The sequence below is a fragment of the Periplaneta americana genome, chromosome 6 (genome assembly GCF_040183065.1).
Source record: "Periplaneta americana isolate PAMFEO1 chromosome 6, P.americana_PAMFEO1_priV1, whole genome shotgun sequence".
NCBI classification, from domain to species: domain Eukaryota; kingdom Metazoa; phylum Arthropoda; class Insecta; order Blattodea; family Blattidae; genus Periplaneta; species Periplaneta americana.
This window is the reverse complement of record NC_091122.1, coordinates 159,169,127-159,187,452: the sequence shown is the minus strand read 5'-3', so window position 1 is coordinate 159,187,452 and position 18,326 is coordinate 159,169,127. Positions and strand designations below refer to the sequence as shown.

At 35.2% G+C, this 18,326-nt stretch overlaps 1 protein-coding gene across 2 annotated transcripts in view; it reads right to left on the bottom strand.

Moving 5' to 3' along the window:
• The window catches only part of LOC138701979 (uncharacterized), a 56,947-nt gene that overhangs the window by 1,013 nt on the left and 37,608 nt on the right, over positions 1–18,326 (bottom strand). For both annotated transcript variants that reach the window (XM_069829405.1, XM_069829404.1), the window contains exons 6-8: positions 13,807–13,981; positions 8,220–8,392; positions 4,948–5,103 (exon numbers count right to left, since the gene is read on the bottom strand). In XM_069829405.1, the coding sequence (XP_069685506.1) occupies positions 4,948–5,103; positions 8,220–8,392; positions 13,807–13,981 (504 nt within the window). The remainder of the gene's footprint in view (positions 1–4,947; positions 5,104–8,219; positions 8,393–13,806; positions 13,982–18,326) is intronic.

Sequence of the window (18,326 nt, the reverse complement as noted above, 5' to 3'; positions counted from 1 at the left end):
GTATTAGAAATTGATTAATTTTTCATTATTGTCCTATTGGATCTATAAAAATCCTAAGAAACCATCTCTACAGTTATATAGATTGATCTCTTTGCTATGGCGATCTGCGCACTTAAGTTGGGTCTTGCAAATAGACGACTGTGATCACCCAATAGCTAATATATAGTAGGAAATTTTATGTTTCTTCTGGAATTAATGATGTTTTATTTAGTCTTTTCCAATTATTTCTAATTGTGCTGTTTCTTATTCTTTTTCTTCTCCATTGTTTTCTTTTTTTCCATTATAACAATTTTATGGTAAACTTTGTCTTCTAGGCAGCCTTCACTTGGAGGAAGCTGAATAAAAATTTATTCGAAATAAAAAAAATACGTATATAATAGATCTAGATAATAAGCAGTGATATCTTTTACAGTACATAAGGAAGCAACAGATATTTAATTTGAGATAAGTTTTATTTTCATAGTAGTTATAGCAGAACTTTAATAATTAGACTACCAAGTTAAGATTGGATGACCATTGCAAAAAAATTGTGATTATGATTATTTTGTGAAGTATTGCGTTATATGCAATTATACACACCACAAAATAATGATCTGTGAGTATTTGTAGAGTTATCTCTTACGACTCAAAAGTACTAAAAAGTTTATTAAGTAATCTTTATTTTATGTCAGTATCTGTGTATACTATCCACTGGTGAAAATTGTAGCAAAATTATATTTCACAATGACATTTAAAAAATATATCCATTTCTATATTGAACGTTAGTGTTTTCTGCTTAGGGCAGACATTTCCAATTACTGGTTCTGTGACATCACACTTCTCTGCTCTCGTGCTCTTCGAGAGAGAAAGCATAGGTGAAATAGCAAAGTAGGGGAGTGGCAGTAGAAGGAATAGAGGTGTTTCAATATTGGAGACAACATTACATTCCCTCACGTGCTCTACCAGATCACCTCCAAGAGAGGAAACGACGTCATTGGTTACGCAGTTGAAATAACTGGCTTAATACGAGAGTACCTATAGAACTAGTTAACTTATGTCTTGCTTAAACGTATCAAATTCTAAATATTTGTCATATTATCACGAAACTACATACGAGTGATTCCCGTGTACAACCGATTTTGCCAATCGTTCATTAACACGAAAACTGGTTAACATATATATTTTACTGAAGTTTATGAAATTCTAAATGTTTATCTTATTACCACGTAACTATATACGACTGACTCTTACTTCAACGTATCAAATTCTGAACGTTTATCGTATTACCACAGTCTACTATATACAGTCGCGAAGCTTGGGGTGTTATTTTGCAAATCTCGTGATAAAGCGCTCCAAGCGGTTAGCAACTAGAAACAATAGACTGTCCATGGTCGACTTTGGACTGTGTCGTATTTCTATCGAGTGCTAGCTCGTTGCGTATTTCACATTGATGCTTGTGAAACGTTCGTTATTGGTTGTAATGAAAATGTTAATGGCTAAAATATAATAATTTGAATAATAATATGGGACAAGGAGGAGACATTGTACTGCTATAAATTGTAGCAACAGTAAGAGAAAAAGGCCAGAGTTATCCTTTTTCCGATTTCCGAAAGATTCAGAAAGGTTCCTGGGTTTCCACAAGAATGCTGTGCAGAAACAAAACTCTTAATTTTGAAGTTCTTTGTGACTGTTAGAATACATTATATCCTTAAATTTCACAATGAAATTTTTCAGTCTAACCGAAAGGACATTAGATACCGGTTAAAGTTCTGTCACTTCTGTCCAGAGAAATAAAGGTTAGGTCTACTTTTTTTTCAGAGGATATATTTTTAATTGTAGCTATTAATTTTGTTATTATTTTTATGTGTTATTTTACTAAAGACGTAGAAAAATTAAGTTTGTTTTAATGAAATTTATTGATCACGTTTTATTTTCAATTTTGGTGGGATTATTATTGCTTAGGCCTACTTTTTTTTTCAAAGGACGTTTTTAATCATAGCTGTTAATTTTGTTGTTATTTTTATTTGTTGCTTTACTAGAGACGTAGAAAAAGCCTATTACAATAAAATTTATTGATCACGTTTTATTTCCAATTCTGGTGTGATTATTATTGCTTAACGTCATCCCACTTTGTTAACTACGTAAGCCTACACTACAAGTACCGGTACACGTAAGTTACTCCATTAATTCATATTTCCATTAGGCCTATTATTGTTGTAAAGGGAAATGCAAATTAATATTTATTGGTTTCATAGTTAATTATCGCTATAATCTTGAATGAGTGAAGCTATTATAGTAAATTTCAGTTCGTTTTACACAAACAAAAATTATATTAACTTATTTCTTGCAGGTATCTTCGAGTTTATGGTGGAATTTAATATACTTCATTAAAATAATAAATTAACTTTATGCATTTAATATTTCAATAATGGAAGGAAGGTGTTAATTTTTCCCAAAAGAACAAGACAACGAAAGTGTAGTCTGTTAGGAGAGAGAGCTGCGATGATGAGGCGATAGTAGCGATCCTAGTGGTGGGCAACTACCCATGTTTGCATTTTTACTACATATTGAGCTTCGCGACTGTATATAGTAGACTGTGGTATTACCACGTAACTACATAAGACTGATTTCTGTGTACAATCTATTTCAGCAGCCGACCATTAACACGAGAGAACCGATAGAACTGGTTAACTTATACCTTATTTAAACGTATCAAATTCTAAATGTTTATTACCTCGTAGCTGCATACAACTAATTACTGTGTACAATCGATTTCAGCAATCGACCATTATACGATAATATCAATAGAGCTGGTCAACATATCTTATTTAAACATATCAAACTCTACATGTTCATCATATTACCACAGCTTAGTATATATAGTTGCGAAGCTCAATACTTACTAAATATGCAAACATAGACAGTTGAAATATGCATCCATAGATAGTTGCTAGCTACCAGGATCGCTACTATCGCCTCATCACGGACTCTCCCTAACAGACGATAAAATGTATTGTACTTTTGATATCTTGTTCTTTTGAAAAATTAACACCTTCCTTCCACTATTGAAATACGAAATACATAAGGTTTATATATTATTTTCATAAAGTATGTATTATATTTTATAAACTCATCTTCCTGGATCTCTCGGAAGGGTAACTCTGACCTCTTTTTCTTAGAATTTACAGTGCTACAAACGTCTCCTTGTCCCATATTATTACTCAAATTATTGTATTTTAGCCATTTACAGTTATTACAACCGATAACGAACATTTCACAGTTTACACAACTTTTCACAACAATGCGAAATACGGCACAGTCAATGCCTTTTCGATCTAGACCAGGCCATAATATATGTTCGGGTTTTCTATTTCAGTGTATGTAGCTCAGTGAATTATTATATTATAACTTTATTGCGTATCATAGCTAAGTTTTATTTAGTGTAATGTGTCCATAAGTTCCGTTTAGTTCTTGTTGCATAATATGTTTCAGAAATAATTACAAAACTGTGTTATTTTAATGTGAAGAGAATTTTACATGTTAACATAATCTTTGCGCATCAACATTTTAAGTTTAGAATGGAAGCTATTTTGAGGTTTAATAAAAAAAGAATTTATATTGTGATTTTAATATAGCACAGCTACCTTCCTTGATAAAGACAGAAAATTTATCATACCACTCTTATGAAATTAGTGTACGTACGATTGTTACTTCGTCTCTTAGGTAGTAGATAAATACAATAATTCAATACTCAATTGTAGTATTAAAATACAGACAAATTGAATGTGCGAAGTATCATACATGACATTATTCTTAATTATAATGTGTAATTGCGAATTTAGGAATACAAGATATAGTAAACATAACCTATAATATTTCCATATGAATGGCAGGGCATTGGAGACCACTAAAATTAGACAGAAAGGGGCAACTGGGACAGTAAACATAACCTATAATTTCAACATATCTAAATATTCGTGCGGTGCAACTGAAAATTATTGAATCGTGCATAAATGAATGTACAATAATTTCGCAATATTGAATCGAAATAGAGGCAGGTAGGTCTATTACACATACGAACAACGTAATTTTCACACCAAAAATAATATTACACTTTAACTCGCAAGGAATTATGTCTGAAATGCCTCCTAATCATTGTTTTAAATTTCATAAATGCAATTACACTACATTTTAGAGAAATATATGTTATTTTTTATGCATTCCAATTAATTTATATGGTTGAAACGCCGCCCTTCGTGATCGGGTTAAGCGAGTCACATGGTCTGCCTTACGGCCTGTATTAGATCACGATGCCAGTGACACAGTCTATTGTTCCTAGTACACACAGCGCTCCAAGCGGCTAGCAACTATCGCGAGAAATGCAAAAAATCACCCCAAGCTTCGCGACTGTATATACTAGACTGTGATATTACCACATAACTACATACAAGTGATTCCTATGTACAATCGATTTCAGAAGTCGACCATTAAGGTAGTCTAATGCTTAAAATATCACTCCAATTTCAAATATGAAATATTCCTTTGTACATTTATACAATGATGCGTATTTATGCGTAACTTCGTCCAATTGTGCACTTTCTGGACGCCGCAGAAACAGCCCGGATAAGTTTAGGAATGCGACGCTCGCGATTCATAAGCGAGCGACCAAGTGTTTGGAGGCAGGAGGAGACAGGTTTGAAAATATCTTGATAAGCAGAATGAAGTTTACAACAGACAAAATGTTACAAGCTTGAGAACAGTTTCCTATAGTGAAGATATAAAGTTTTGTCTCTACTTTCAAATTTTCAATAACCTATAACGGCTTAATTATAAGTCAGACCTATCTTTTTATTTACTTTGTTTGCTCCATTTGATCTCAGGAAGGCCCTCCTCAAGTAGCGGTGAAACTTCGTGATTCACTCTGTGTGAACGTGAAGTTTCATTTAAAATATTCAGTCGCCGAATTACCTGGAATCCTTTGACTTTGATTAACTCTTTAGTTCTATCAACAATGTAGAGTTTCCCTTCATCATCATAATATCCCGTGTCTCCTGTGTGTAGCCAGCCATCTGCATCAATAGTTTCAGCAGTCACATCAGGACGGTTGAAGTATCCTATCATGTTCTGACAGGAAAAAGAAATACATATTTCAATTGAGGTTCACTTTCTTTGCAATATTCAGTTCATATCAACACTAAATTGGTCATTTTATCTTATCTAGGTAGACATACAAAGACATTTAAAATTAATAAAACATTGCATTGCATCTCAATCTAGCTGGAAAATAAATATTTTTCGAACTCACTGAAGTTTGTGTTTCTACACTGTAACCAGATGTCTGCACTTCAGATATCCGCAATGCAGAAAGGGATTCGTAAAGATTAAGAACAGTAAATACGTAGCGGAAGTTGATTAGTGTTAAACACCGGTGGCGTCTGCACCCAGTTGTGCGTTGAAGCGATGCGAGGGAAGATCGTTGTACTTAAGCAAAGTATTTTTTAAATTCCACTTGGAAAGTCTGCCCAAAGGTTTATATAAAGTATAATTAATTATTGTAATAATAATTTTCGAAATTACTGAATTGAAAATTGAATTTTTCAGTCATGAAGTTAATTTTCATACAGAGATTTAAAAAATCGGCGCTTACTCGTACGGAATTTTTTGACCAAAATACAAAACATTTAGGGGCCATATTCATAGACATTCTTAGCGCGGGCTTCCGGTGGATGATCAGCGAACTAACGTGTTTCGTATTCATAAACTAATGTTAGCGATATGATCTGATATGAATGCTGTACAAGTAATCAGTCGATAGCCGGGGCTAGTTTAGCGCGCTCATAGCGCAGGCTAGCAAAATGTCTGTGAAAGCACCCTTAGGGTTTAAATCCAATGTTGCGGTTTAACGGCAAACGCGCGCCTTTTTTAAATAAATTGTTTTATTTTAGACGACTGCTAGCAAAAGCTGTGACTGGTAAACAGTTAGTTGAATTAATGCTCGAGGAGAAAAATTCTTCAGAATCTATATATGAGTATGTTTTGACTAGATTATAAACAGGAGTGTGTTCAGAGGGCGTTTTTAAGGGAATTAAAAAATCTGTTTGTTATTTTATAAATAATTTAAGAAACATATGGAATTTTTGCTGAACTAAGAAAGACACCTTTCTGGCAAAATATTTAAAATGGTTGAATGCTGAAGTGAATTTTCTTCAATAGGCACTCAGTAGAATATGCTTTAGAATATGCCATTAGGAAAGTTCAGGATAACAGGCAGAGTTTGGAATTGAACGGGTTACATCAGCTTCTTGTCTATGCGGATGACGTGAATATGTTAGGAGAAAATCTACAAACGATTAGGGAAAGCACGGAAATTTTACTGGAAGCAAGTAAAGAGATAGGTTTGGAAGTAAATCCCCAAAAGACAAAGTATATGACTATGTCTCGTAACCAGAATATTGTACGAAATGGAAATATAAAAATTGGACATCTATCCTTCGAAGGGGTGGAAAAATTCAAATATCTTGGAGCAACAGTAACAAATATAAATGACACTCGGGAGGAAATTAAACGCAGAGTAAATATGGGAAACGCGTGTTATTATTCGGTTGAGAAGCTTTTATCACCTAGTCTGCTGTCAAAAAATCTGAAAGTTAGAATTTATAAAACAGTTATATTACCGGTTGTTCTGTATAGTTGTGAAAATTGGACTCTCACTCAGAGAGGAACATAGGTTAAGGATGTTTGAGATAAGGTGCTTAGGAAAATATTTGGGGCTAAGCAGGATGAAGTTACAGGAGAATGGAGAAAGTTGCACAACGCAGAACTGCACGCATTGTATCTTCACCTGACATAATTAGGAGCATTAAATCCAGACGTTTGAGATGGGCAGGGCATGTAGCACGTATGGGCGAATCCAGAAATGCATATAGAGTGTTAGTTGGGAGACCGGAGGGAAAAAGACCTTTGGGGAGGCCGAGACGTAGATGGGAGGATAATATTAAAATGGATTTGAGGGAGGTGGGATATGATGATAGAGACTGGATTAATCTTGCACAGGATGGGGACCGGTGGCGGGCTTATGTGAGGGCGGCAATGAACCTTCGGGTTACTTAAAAGCCATTTGTAAGTAAGTAAGTAAGGAACTCAGTAATGTAACATTATGAGATCCATTGCCGTTAGTTTCGGGGTGTAATGCTCTAAGAAATTCCCATGCGTAATACTGATAATTCAAAGACTTTAAAGAGAAAAAATTAAAATTAATCGGCCTAAATCTGCTTCGGAATATCTTAAATCACGTTTAAGGGCAGTAATAAAAATTTTGCTTGATTCAGTAATAATTAGGCCTATGTAAAGCTATTTGTCTGCCTTGTAATTAATTGAAAGATAATAAAGGCTTAAACTTGAAATAAAATATGAAAAATCTTGGATGGTGCTCTTCCGCACTTTACTCGGAATGTCCGAACATATCTTAACGAAAGATTTAAACGAAGATAATTTGGTGGAGGATGACCAAGGCAATGACCAGCACGTTCACCAGATCTTACTCCCCGCGATTTTTGGCTGTAGGGTTTGCTGAAGGGCCGTGTACATGCAACTAAACCACGTAATGTTGACGATCGACGGGAGAGAATAACGGACGTAATTGCAGAAATTCCACAAGCATATGGGAAAGGTTCCTTACATGTGTTGAACACGATGGTGAAAAAGTGGAGAAATTGTGAAGTTGGTGTATTTAAGTGTGAATCGGTACCCATAGAAATGTTAACACTTTTTTTAGAGATACACTGTATTATCGCTTTATGCGATGCCATTGCTACATTGGCCTAATTTAGGCCTACTTTTCGATTATGGAGATAACATCATACACATTTTCTCCATTATCTTGATTTTAGTTGTTCGGAATTCGGTCTGAACAAGACTACACATCTTAGGCCCATATGTTGTCATCCATATAGAAGTCGACCTGGTTGGCGAGTTGGTATACCGCTGGCCTACTATGCCCAAGGTTGCGGGTTCGATCCCGGGCCAGGTCGATGGCATTTAAGTGTGCTTAAATGCGACGGGCTCATGTCAGTAGATTTACTGGCATTTAAAAAAACTCCTGCGGGACAAAATTCCGGCACATTCGGCGACGCTGATATAACCTCTGCAGTTGCGAGCGTCGTTAAATAAAATATAACATTTAATTTCCATATAGAATTTCTTAATTGCTATTTGAATGCTTTGTGCCAATAGTTTATCACCTGTGGTCCTCGAACGCAGATTTCGCCCACTTCTCGTTGTCCCAAATTAACTCCAGTCTCCAGATGCATAATTTTCATCTGGGTATTAGGGATAGGTCGTCCTACTGCTTCGTAGTTGGTATCGTCTCTTTCCATCAATGTCATGGCACTTGTCGTCTCTGTCATACCGTACCCTGGAGTAAAATAGATCACTTTTTAATAAGATGCATGCAATTTTAGGCGCAGTTTAAGCTGTGTGTGAAAGCCAATGCCATGCGCTCAAATATCTCCTGTGATTTTTTCAGGAACTTCAAATATGCTTTGTCATTATACGTTTTACAGTTTTCATAAGAATTTAGTTACTTTTTCATGTTGATAAATTATTATTACAGGAAATACATTAACGAAATCATTTTATATGCACTGAAATACGGTGAACTTTCATTTTCTGTATAACACAAAAAAAAAAAAAGATGTAATCCTTTATCTTACGAGCTATACTACGTGTTCAGTTCAAAGTGTGTCATGGCTCGCTGTATGACGTCATGTGGCTAGCCGATGAGCCTAGAGAATTCAATCTTTCTACACTTCCGCAGAGGCGTATTACCTATGTGCCAGAAAAGTTGCCTAGCAAGTACGGCGTTCATTCTGAAGAGTATTTACCGATACGTACGGTAACTCCAGTAGTGGCAGGAATGTGAACTGTTTGGACACACGTACTTGGGTGAGTTTTTGTTCTTACTGTCGGGATATGGCGAGAGGGTTAAGACGATTACTTACGTACAGTATTTGTTGACATTAATTTTGACTGTCAACATGGACACGGAGCATTTGATTTGTGTTGTGGAATGTTGCCGTACACAACCGATGATAACAAATACCCTGCGTACGATTTGCCCTACCAAAACACAGTTCGAAAGAGGTTATGATAGCACACAGACCGTACAGACCGCCATCCGTTGCTACGACGTTCAAGTCATAGCGTACACGTTTTCAAGTTCAGATTGAACGCCTTGATTAATAAGCAACTTCTCTGACATAAAAAGGTGAAACTCGCTTCAAATCGCTGACTCACAACAGTGACGTCATGACACACTTTGAAATGAACACCCAGTAGAATATTTTTCAGTGATTTATTTAGACGTAGTTTAACGTATGTACTACAGTGGCATTATTTATATTTGGGTAAGAAGCGTACTTTAATGTATCTAAAAATAGTTGTATATTTTCATCATAGGTTTGACCAAAGCCTACCGTTTGAGTTATGAAAAATTAGTGTTCTTTTTTTTTCCTCTTGTTGAAGGAGGGATCCGAAAGCTTACACTGCAGCCTGAGGCTTATTGTGCTTACCACTTATTCTGTGAATGATAGGGTAGCCAAACGGCCGCGCTCTTGTACACTGGCGTTCAAAGATATCTTAACTACGATTTTATGATCGTGTAAGCGAACTTTCTAACCACGGAGTAAGTCAGAACCAAAGATATAATATATATATTTTTTAATTCGTCAACTTTTTGGATACAGTATCGAAATCATGGGTGATCTCCCGACTGTTCCTAATTACTTATTGCTGAGAGGTAGTTCATATTATCACAGTCTACTATATACAGTCACGAAGCTTGAGTTTTGAGGGTGCTAGAAACAATAGACTGTGACGGTTCTATTTTGCATTGGCTGTAATGAGGCGATATTAGCGATCCTAGTGGTGAGCAACTATATAATGTTTGCATATTTACTACGTATTGAGCTTCGCGACTGTACAGTATATATACTAGACTGTGATATTATGATGCTGTACTCCCGAAAGATATAATAAATTAACAAACTTTGATACAGTTTCGCTAGTTCTTAACAGATGACACCATTATTGGGGCGGTTAAAAATGTGTCGGGGAAAATTATGTAAGATTAAGCATAAATTATTTTCATAATTGAAAATATCAGCGCTTTCTGGCTAAACCCAGTGTTGTTTTACAATCAGAAAATGGAGATGAAATATTCAATTCTATGATGTGGATACACTTATGTACGATTGGCAACACTGACTTATCTTCACCATCTATTCATAGAAGTAATAATTAAAGTAAGTGGAGTAACGGTCAGCGCGTCTGGCCGCGAAACCAGGTGGACCGGGTTCGAATCCTGGTCGGGGCAATTTACCTGGTTGAGGTTTTTTCCGGGGTTTTCCCTCAACCCAATACGAGCAAATGCTGGGTAACTTTCGGTGCTGGACCCCGGACTCATTTCACCGGCATTATCACCTTCATTTAATTCAGACGCTAAATAACCTAGATGTTGATACAGCGTCGTAAAATAACCCAATAAAATAATTAAAGAAACCACACTTACACCAACACATTATCGATCACTATCGATTAATAGAATCAGGTATCTTCGAACGCCAGAGTACAAGTACAGCACGCCATACCATATTATTATTATTATTATTATTATTATTATTATTATTATTATTATTATTATTATTAATATTAATGATATGTGAATTAATGATGTTGAAATGAGTCCGATGTCCAACGCCGAAAGTTTGCCAGCAGTATTCTGCTTCAATTGATTAAGGGAATACCCTGGAATACCCCAATCAGGTAACTTGTCCCAATCAGGATTTGAATCCGGGCCCACTCGTTTCCCTGTCAGACGCGCCGACAGTTACTCCACAGCGGTGGACTAATATACGAGTTAATCGTTAATCGCCTGTGGCTCAAAAAGCGTTCTTTACTTGCCTTCTTAATAGTAGGCTATATTATTATTATTATTATTATTATTATTATTATTATTATTATTATTATTATTATTATTATTATTATTGAATAAACTAGCTCCGCTGCACCCGTTAGAAATAAATATAAAGTAATTACATAAATAAATTGGACATTTGATCCAGGGAACATTCGTGTTTGATAGAAGGATAAATCGTTTAATATGGTACTTAATTTAAATTGCATCCAAATAATTAAAATGCGATCATTTTAGTCCAGAGACACTCATTTGGTGCAATGGCAATTCCTTTAACATGTTTCTTAATTTTTATTACATGCAACCATAGTTTAATGAAGATTGACATCATTTAGATTTAATGTGTATATTTTATTTTACTTGTTAGAGGTTTCCAATGAATTATGGTAATAAATTAATTTTAACCCTTGTTTTCTACGTATTCAGTAAATGGCGCTTGGCCCACTATGGTTCTGAACCCTTCAAATAACTTAAATTATATAATATAATATTGCATATTATATTATATTATATTATATTATATTATATTATATTATATTATATTATATTATATTATATTATACTATACTATACTATATTATACTATACTATACTATACTATACTATACTATACTATACTATACTATACTATACTATACTATACTATATTATATTATATTATATTATATTATATTATATTATATTATATTACATTATATTACATTACATTACATTACATTACATTATATCAGAAGTTACTGTAATAACATTATAGCATTATGTCCATCTAGAGAAACTACACTTTCCAATGGTGAAATAATAATTAATTATACAAATCGGTTAATTTAGCTTCCGATATTACTTCATACAAACACAGAAACATTCTCTGTAGGCTATCTTTCATAGCTTTCGATTGTTGCTGTCCAAGGCCTCTTATAGACGAAGTCATTTGTTTTTTAATTCGTTACACGGCCTTAGATGGCAGTTATTTTAATTTTAAAACTCATTTATCTCATTAAATATCAGTCCTATCAAATTTTTTTAAGGAATAAAACTTATCGCAAATCATTTTTAAAGAAACCTTTGTTATGTAACATTTTTCACAAAAATCAATAATAAGCGAGATATTTCGATTTATTTAATTCAGGCCCCCTTATAACCCCCCTTTTAAATGTATTTTGAATGCCATATAGCCTGAATTCTGAGTTACAACGAACTTCATTTATATTCCAATTTTCATCTAAATCGGTTCAGCCATTATCGCGTGAAAACGTAACAAACATAGAGACAGACAGACAAAAATTTCAAAAAAGCGATTTTCGGTTTCAGGGTGGTTAATTATACTTGTTAGGACCAATTATTTTTGGAAAATCGAAAATTACCAGAAAAATTTCGGCTACAGATTTATTAGTAGTATAGATATGGGAAATGTCCGTTATTATTCGGTTGAGAAGCTTTTAGTCATCTAGTCTGCTGTCAAAAAATCTGAAAGTTAGAATTTATATAACAGTTATATTACCGGTTGTTCTGTATGGTTGTGAAACTTGGACTCTCACTTTGACAGAGGAACAGAGATTAAGGGTGTTTGAGAACAAGGTTCTTAGGAAAATACTTGGGGCTAAGAGGGATGAAGTTACAGGAGAATGGAGAAAGTTACACAACGCAGAGCTGCACGCATTGTATTCTTCACCTGACATAATTAGGAACATTAAATCCAGACGTTTGAGATGGGCAGGGCATGTAGCACGTATGGGCGAATCCAGAAATGCATATAGAGTGTTAGTTGGGAGGCCGGAGGGAAAAAGACCTTTGGAGAGGCCGAGACATAGATGGGAGGATAATATTAAAATGGATTTGAGGGAGGTGGGATATGATGTTAGAGACTGGATTAGTCTTGATCAGGATAGGGATCAATGGCGGGCTTATGTGAGGGCGGCAATGAACCTCCGGGTTCCTTAAAAGCCAGTAAGTAAGTATTATTATCATTATTATTATTATTATTATTATTATTATTATTATTATTATGAATCAGTTCTATTATTCATGGCTTATTTCATTCCGTTTATTATTAATACAGCAAAATGTATTTATTTATCCCAGTTCCATAACCCTAATTCCTGTACAACCAACAGACGTTACATATAATCAGAGATTTACTCAAATTCACTCTCCCCTTTTTTTCTTAACTACAATTTATTATACTTTATTCCCAGATAAATTGACTCATAATGAATATGAACAAAATGCTTTCAATAGAAGTCAATATACACAGATTGAATGCTTATTTAAAACAACTTTGCAGTATCAGGCATGATGATCAGGGAACTTCTGCAAAAATCTCAAAATAGAATAGAATAAATTTATATTAGATGTTCATCAGATTATTGTACTAATATTTATAATTGTATTGTTATGTCCTAGAGTTACATTTTTGCCAGCGAGTTACAATACTTACAATAAAAACTATTCTACGTTATATAAATAAAATACGTTGAATTAAGACAATGACAGTTTTCCATTGACGCGTCTGATTGGGAAAATTACACTTTAGATGTTAAAGCTTAGTTATAATTCCATGTAGCCTATCGTGTTGTACCTTCATTTATTCTCTGTTTTATTTTTACAAGCATTGAATGTTACGATAATGTTCATAACAACATCAAGTAAATAGTTTAGGTTATGGAATGTGGGGAAAAAACTGCGGCCCTTGAATCTGTAAAGTTCCATAATTTATTTTTAATTTCATTTATTCTATTTCACAGATCTTACGTCATCACTGAAGCTTAGGATGTGGAACAAGTACAAAATTTTACGAGATTACAATTTTTGGGCGAGATGAAGTGAGTGAATTACTTACCGAAGGAAGTGAGGTTTACCTTGAATGACATTGGCTGACTTTGGTGCCTTCTCCAAGAAACGTTCAATATCGTGTCTTCCTAAAGGCGCCGCAGCACTTATAACGCGCGTCAGAGATCGGAGATGTTCTGGCTTCAAGGCTGGGTGAGAGGCCATGAACAGTACGAGAGGAGGTACTACGCATAGCGTTTGTATCTGTAAAAGCGACAAAATTTCATTATAAGACGCAGTTGTATTATATTAGGTGCAACAGGGGAGATTACCCATTTTTAAAATGAAATAATTATTGTCTTACAAAAAAATTGAACATTTAATATGTGAATATCATAAGACAGCTCTCACTTTTGGATTATAACTGTCATACTGCAAAAATATTGTCTGCGAAGTTCCACCAATGTTTGCAATACATTGTTGTAGTCTTGGTTGGAAGGCTTTTCTTATTTTGTACAACAGTTCTGGAGCTTAACAGTAATTTATTCTCTAATTCTTTGCTTAATCTGTTCAATGGAGAGCATGTGTTAAGAGTACACCTTTTCCTTCAGTTATCCCCACAAGAAAAAGTCAGCATCTGAAAGGTCTGGAGATCTTTCAGGTCACTCCATATCTCCAAACGGGAGATCAAGCGACCCTAAACATGCCGCAAAGAACTGTCATGATTTGTCACTCAGGTTGGGCCGTGGCACCATCTTAAGGGTATCCACTTTAAAGCTGAAGAAAGTTCTGGATCGTTTCGATATAGGGTTCTGAACAGTGCTGCTCATCGGAGTGACTACTACCGCGGAGGAATCAGAGATTACGAATAAAGCTCTCCACCGGTGATCTCCAATACTACCGTAGGTGGAACAGGAGACATACGGAGGGGTGCGGGGGTTCGGAGCGAAGCGACAGTTAGCTCAAGGACGACCGGCGCGTACGGACTGACAGTAGTTGTGAGTGGAATAAAATGGCACAAAATCGGATAGGCTATCCGTCGCATGCAAATTCTTTAATTTAGTTGAATGTAATAATAAAGTTGCACATTGTAAACTTTGTGGGCGAATTTACTCTAAGTGTGGTGAAACTTCGAATGTGTTAGACCATTTGAAGCGATCGCACAAACGCGAACTTGATGAAAACAATTACGGAAAACATTTGATATGATTTCTTTTTAAATTGTTTTAGTGCTATTGTTCCCAAAGGCTCACAGTCTATGAAATAATCTTGAACTTTCTCTAAAACGTAACTTTCGAGGCAATAAAAAACATTAAATATTTACAAGACGACTTGAGTTATATTTTACTGTTTAGACAACTTGAGTTATATTTTACTGTTTGGATTAAAATATTTCTGAATGAAACTAAAGAAACATCTGGTAATAATATAATTACAATTATCCTTAGGTTGATATCCACTTATATTTTTATTACAGAGCAGGAGTGGCGCGTTTTAGAAGAGGCAGTTCAAGTACTGACACCCTTTAACACAATAATCACAATCCTGTCCGGTGAAGAATCTGAATAAATTATGTTGGACAGTAAACTTTAACCCATTGATAGCCCAAGTTTCTTTTGTTTCATTCTGAAGCTCCCTTAATATATTTTACGTTAACTAAACCGATTAGAATAATAATTGACAAACCCTGTTTGCGATTAAACGAGAGATTCTAGGAGAATTAAAGTATAAATGTTTACATTAGCTACTGAAAAGCTTTACTTCTGCGGTAGTTTTGCAGTTAGTTTGAATATTGTTAATTTGATCAATGACATAAAATTAATACGGCTTTCCACATATACTATGAATTTCAAAACTAGAAAAAAAAAAATCTGTCAGCTAACGTAGCACTTTAAGCAACACAAAAAAGAGCCGAAGAAAGAGAGAGAGATTAACATAATAGAGAGATTAAACAACAACAAATTAGAACTTTCTTTAAAAGATACGCGGACGACAGCGGACTCGAATCACTACCCGATCCGATTAAAGGAATGCTCAGCGGAAAGTGTATGTCTGCGCCACAGCACATGTACAAACTGCGCTGCATCAATCGGAGATAACCGGAGGTCTCCGATTGAAAGCACGCAAACAACCGCTCCGGAGAAAACCTAATCATAAGCAGCACTAGTTCTGAATTAACTTTGACTACATATCTTGTAGCGTCCTGAAAGAAGAAAATAGCCGACAGTGCACCAAACAGTACTTTTTATGACTGTAGTGGTCGTTCATGGACATTCCTTGGGTCCTATCAGACTAATAACAAACGTTACGGATGTTTACAAGCCCATAAACGTGGAAATTAACCTCATCAGACATCAATAGGACTTCCGGCAGCAACAGATCTTGCTGAATTAATTCCTGCATTTGTCGGAAAAAATATGATTCGTCGTTGCTAATAAGTTATTTAAGAACTTTCATCTTGTAGGGATGAAGCAACAGATGAAGATGCTGTAGACTGCGATTCGATAAGTTTGAAGAAAGTGTGTCTAGCTTATTTTCTTGCTGAACGAGTTTAACTTTGCTATAATGCAGTTCCCATTTTATCAATATGTTCAGGAGTGCGTACAGTTTTTAAGGTCTCATTTCTCTTTACATTGCAAACTGAACTTTAATCTCTCCTCTTTCTTACTCATGAGGGAATAGCTGTTTTAATTGAAAGTTGTCCTTTGTCTTGCCGCTGCAAAGGTAGCATTCAACTACAAACATACTAAATACCATGTTGGGTACTCCACTCAGCCATATAACTTATATAACCAAAACATGTACGAATTCAACACTAGAAATAACGTCACGTACGTTGTTAACCTGTGGTATCAACTTATTATAATCTCCCATGCCCCACTTTTTATGAGTTAAAGTTATAGAAGAAAAGGCGAGACCCGGCATGTGAGCTGTGCGATAGGGGAAAGAATGAGCTACGAATCTACCTTCACGGAAATTCTTTCCGAGAGGGGGTGATTTTGATTGAGTAATAAGATGGGTCGGGATAAAATCACACCATATCTTTTGGCATGTTTCTTAATGTTTAGAAATGCACTGCAATTTTGTAAGTTCCTTTTTAATTATTTATTATTTTCAAGAATTTTATCTAGGAGATATATAAAATGCATTTCTTAACACATTGATGATATTGACATCCTATCACCATATTTTTCTTAAAAAATATTCACCTAAAAACGCTACAAACATTAAAAGTGCTTCTTCAGTTTATTATATACATATATATATATACATATATATACACACACTTTTAACACTTATATATCACTGATTAAATTTTTTTAATGTACCGAAGTACATATGATATTTCCATGCAGATATTCTGCGTCATCATACGATGAAAGAGTAATGGAACGGAGAAAAATTCTCTCCGGCGCCGGGATTTGAACCCGGGTTTTCAGCTCTACGTGCTGATGCTTTATCCACTAAGCCACACCGGATACCACCCCGGGTTCAAATCCCGGCGCCGGAGAGAATTTTCTCCGTTCCATTACTCTTTCATCGTATGATGACGCAGAATATCTGCATGGAAATATCATATGTACTTCGGTACATTAAAATAATATATATATATATATATATATATATATATATATGATATGCGTAAATCACTTCGTGATTTAGGACGGCGCTTATTCCGTCGGATCCCGGCCAACTAGTAACTCATAACGAGTGCACCTCAGCACGTGTGGACTTCGGTCCTACGTTCATAGACAACTATGACGTAGTGCAGAGGGCGGCCACTAGAGGGAACCCAAGAGTTGGAGCTTAATCTGAGACGATTCTGTCCAACGCCGGGGTGGGTATACGGTGTGGCTTAGTGGATAAAGCATCAGCACGTAGAGCTGAAAACCCGGGTTCAAATCCCGGCGCCGGAGAGAATTTTTCTCCGTTCCATTACTCTTTCATCGACTGATTAAATTATTAAATTTTTAACTTCTTTACTATGTTATATGGACAAAATCATATGAAACAGCATAACACTTGTAAATTCCACAACAGTAAAGAACACTATAAACATGGTAACCAGAATCAAGAACATAACATCCCACACAGCGCAACACTAACAACATTCAACATAACCAGCGTATACACTAACATACTCATAAAAACACTACACAACCTAGAACAAATGCTCAACAATATCAACATACCACAAGAACATATCAAAGAAATCCTCCAAATTACAGACACCATCACCAAGCAAAATTACTTCACATACAATAGCAAATACTACACTCAAACTGAAGGCCTACTCACGAGATTACCCGTCTTCAGCATCCTAGCCGAAATTTACATACACAACATAGAACAGACACACATTCTCAACAAGGACAACAGCAAATACGCAGACAGCATCATTTACTTGCACAGATACGTAGACGACATACTATTACTGTACAAAGGAAACAAAAGACAGACTGAAACAAACACAAACAAAATACACCCGAAACTACACTACACACTAGGAACAGAAAACAACTCCATAAATTTCTTAGACATCAATAACAGAAAGAGACAACAAACACAAGTTTAAAATATACAGGAAACCTACCACCACGGTAACACA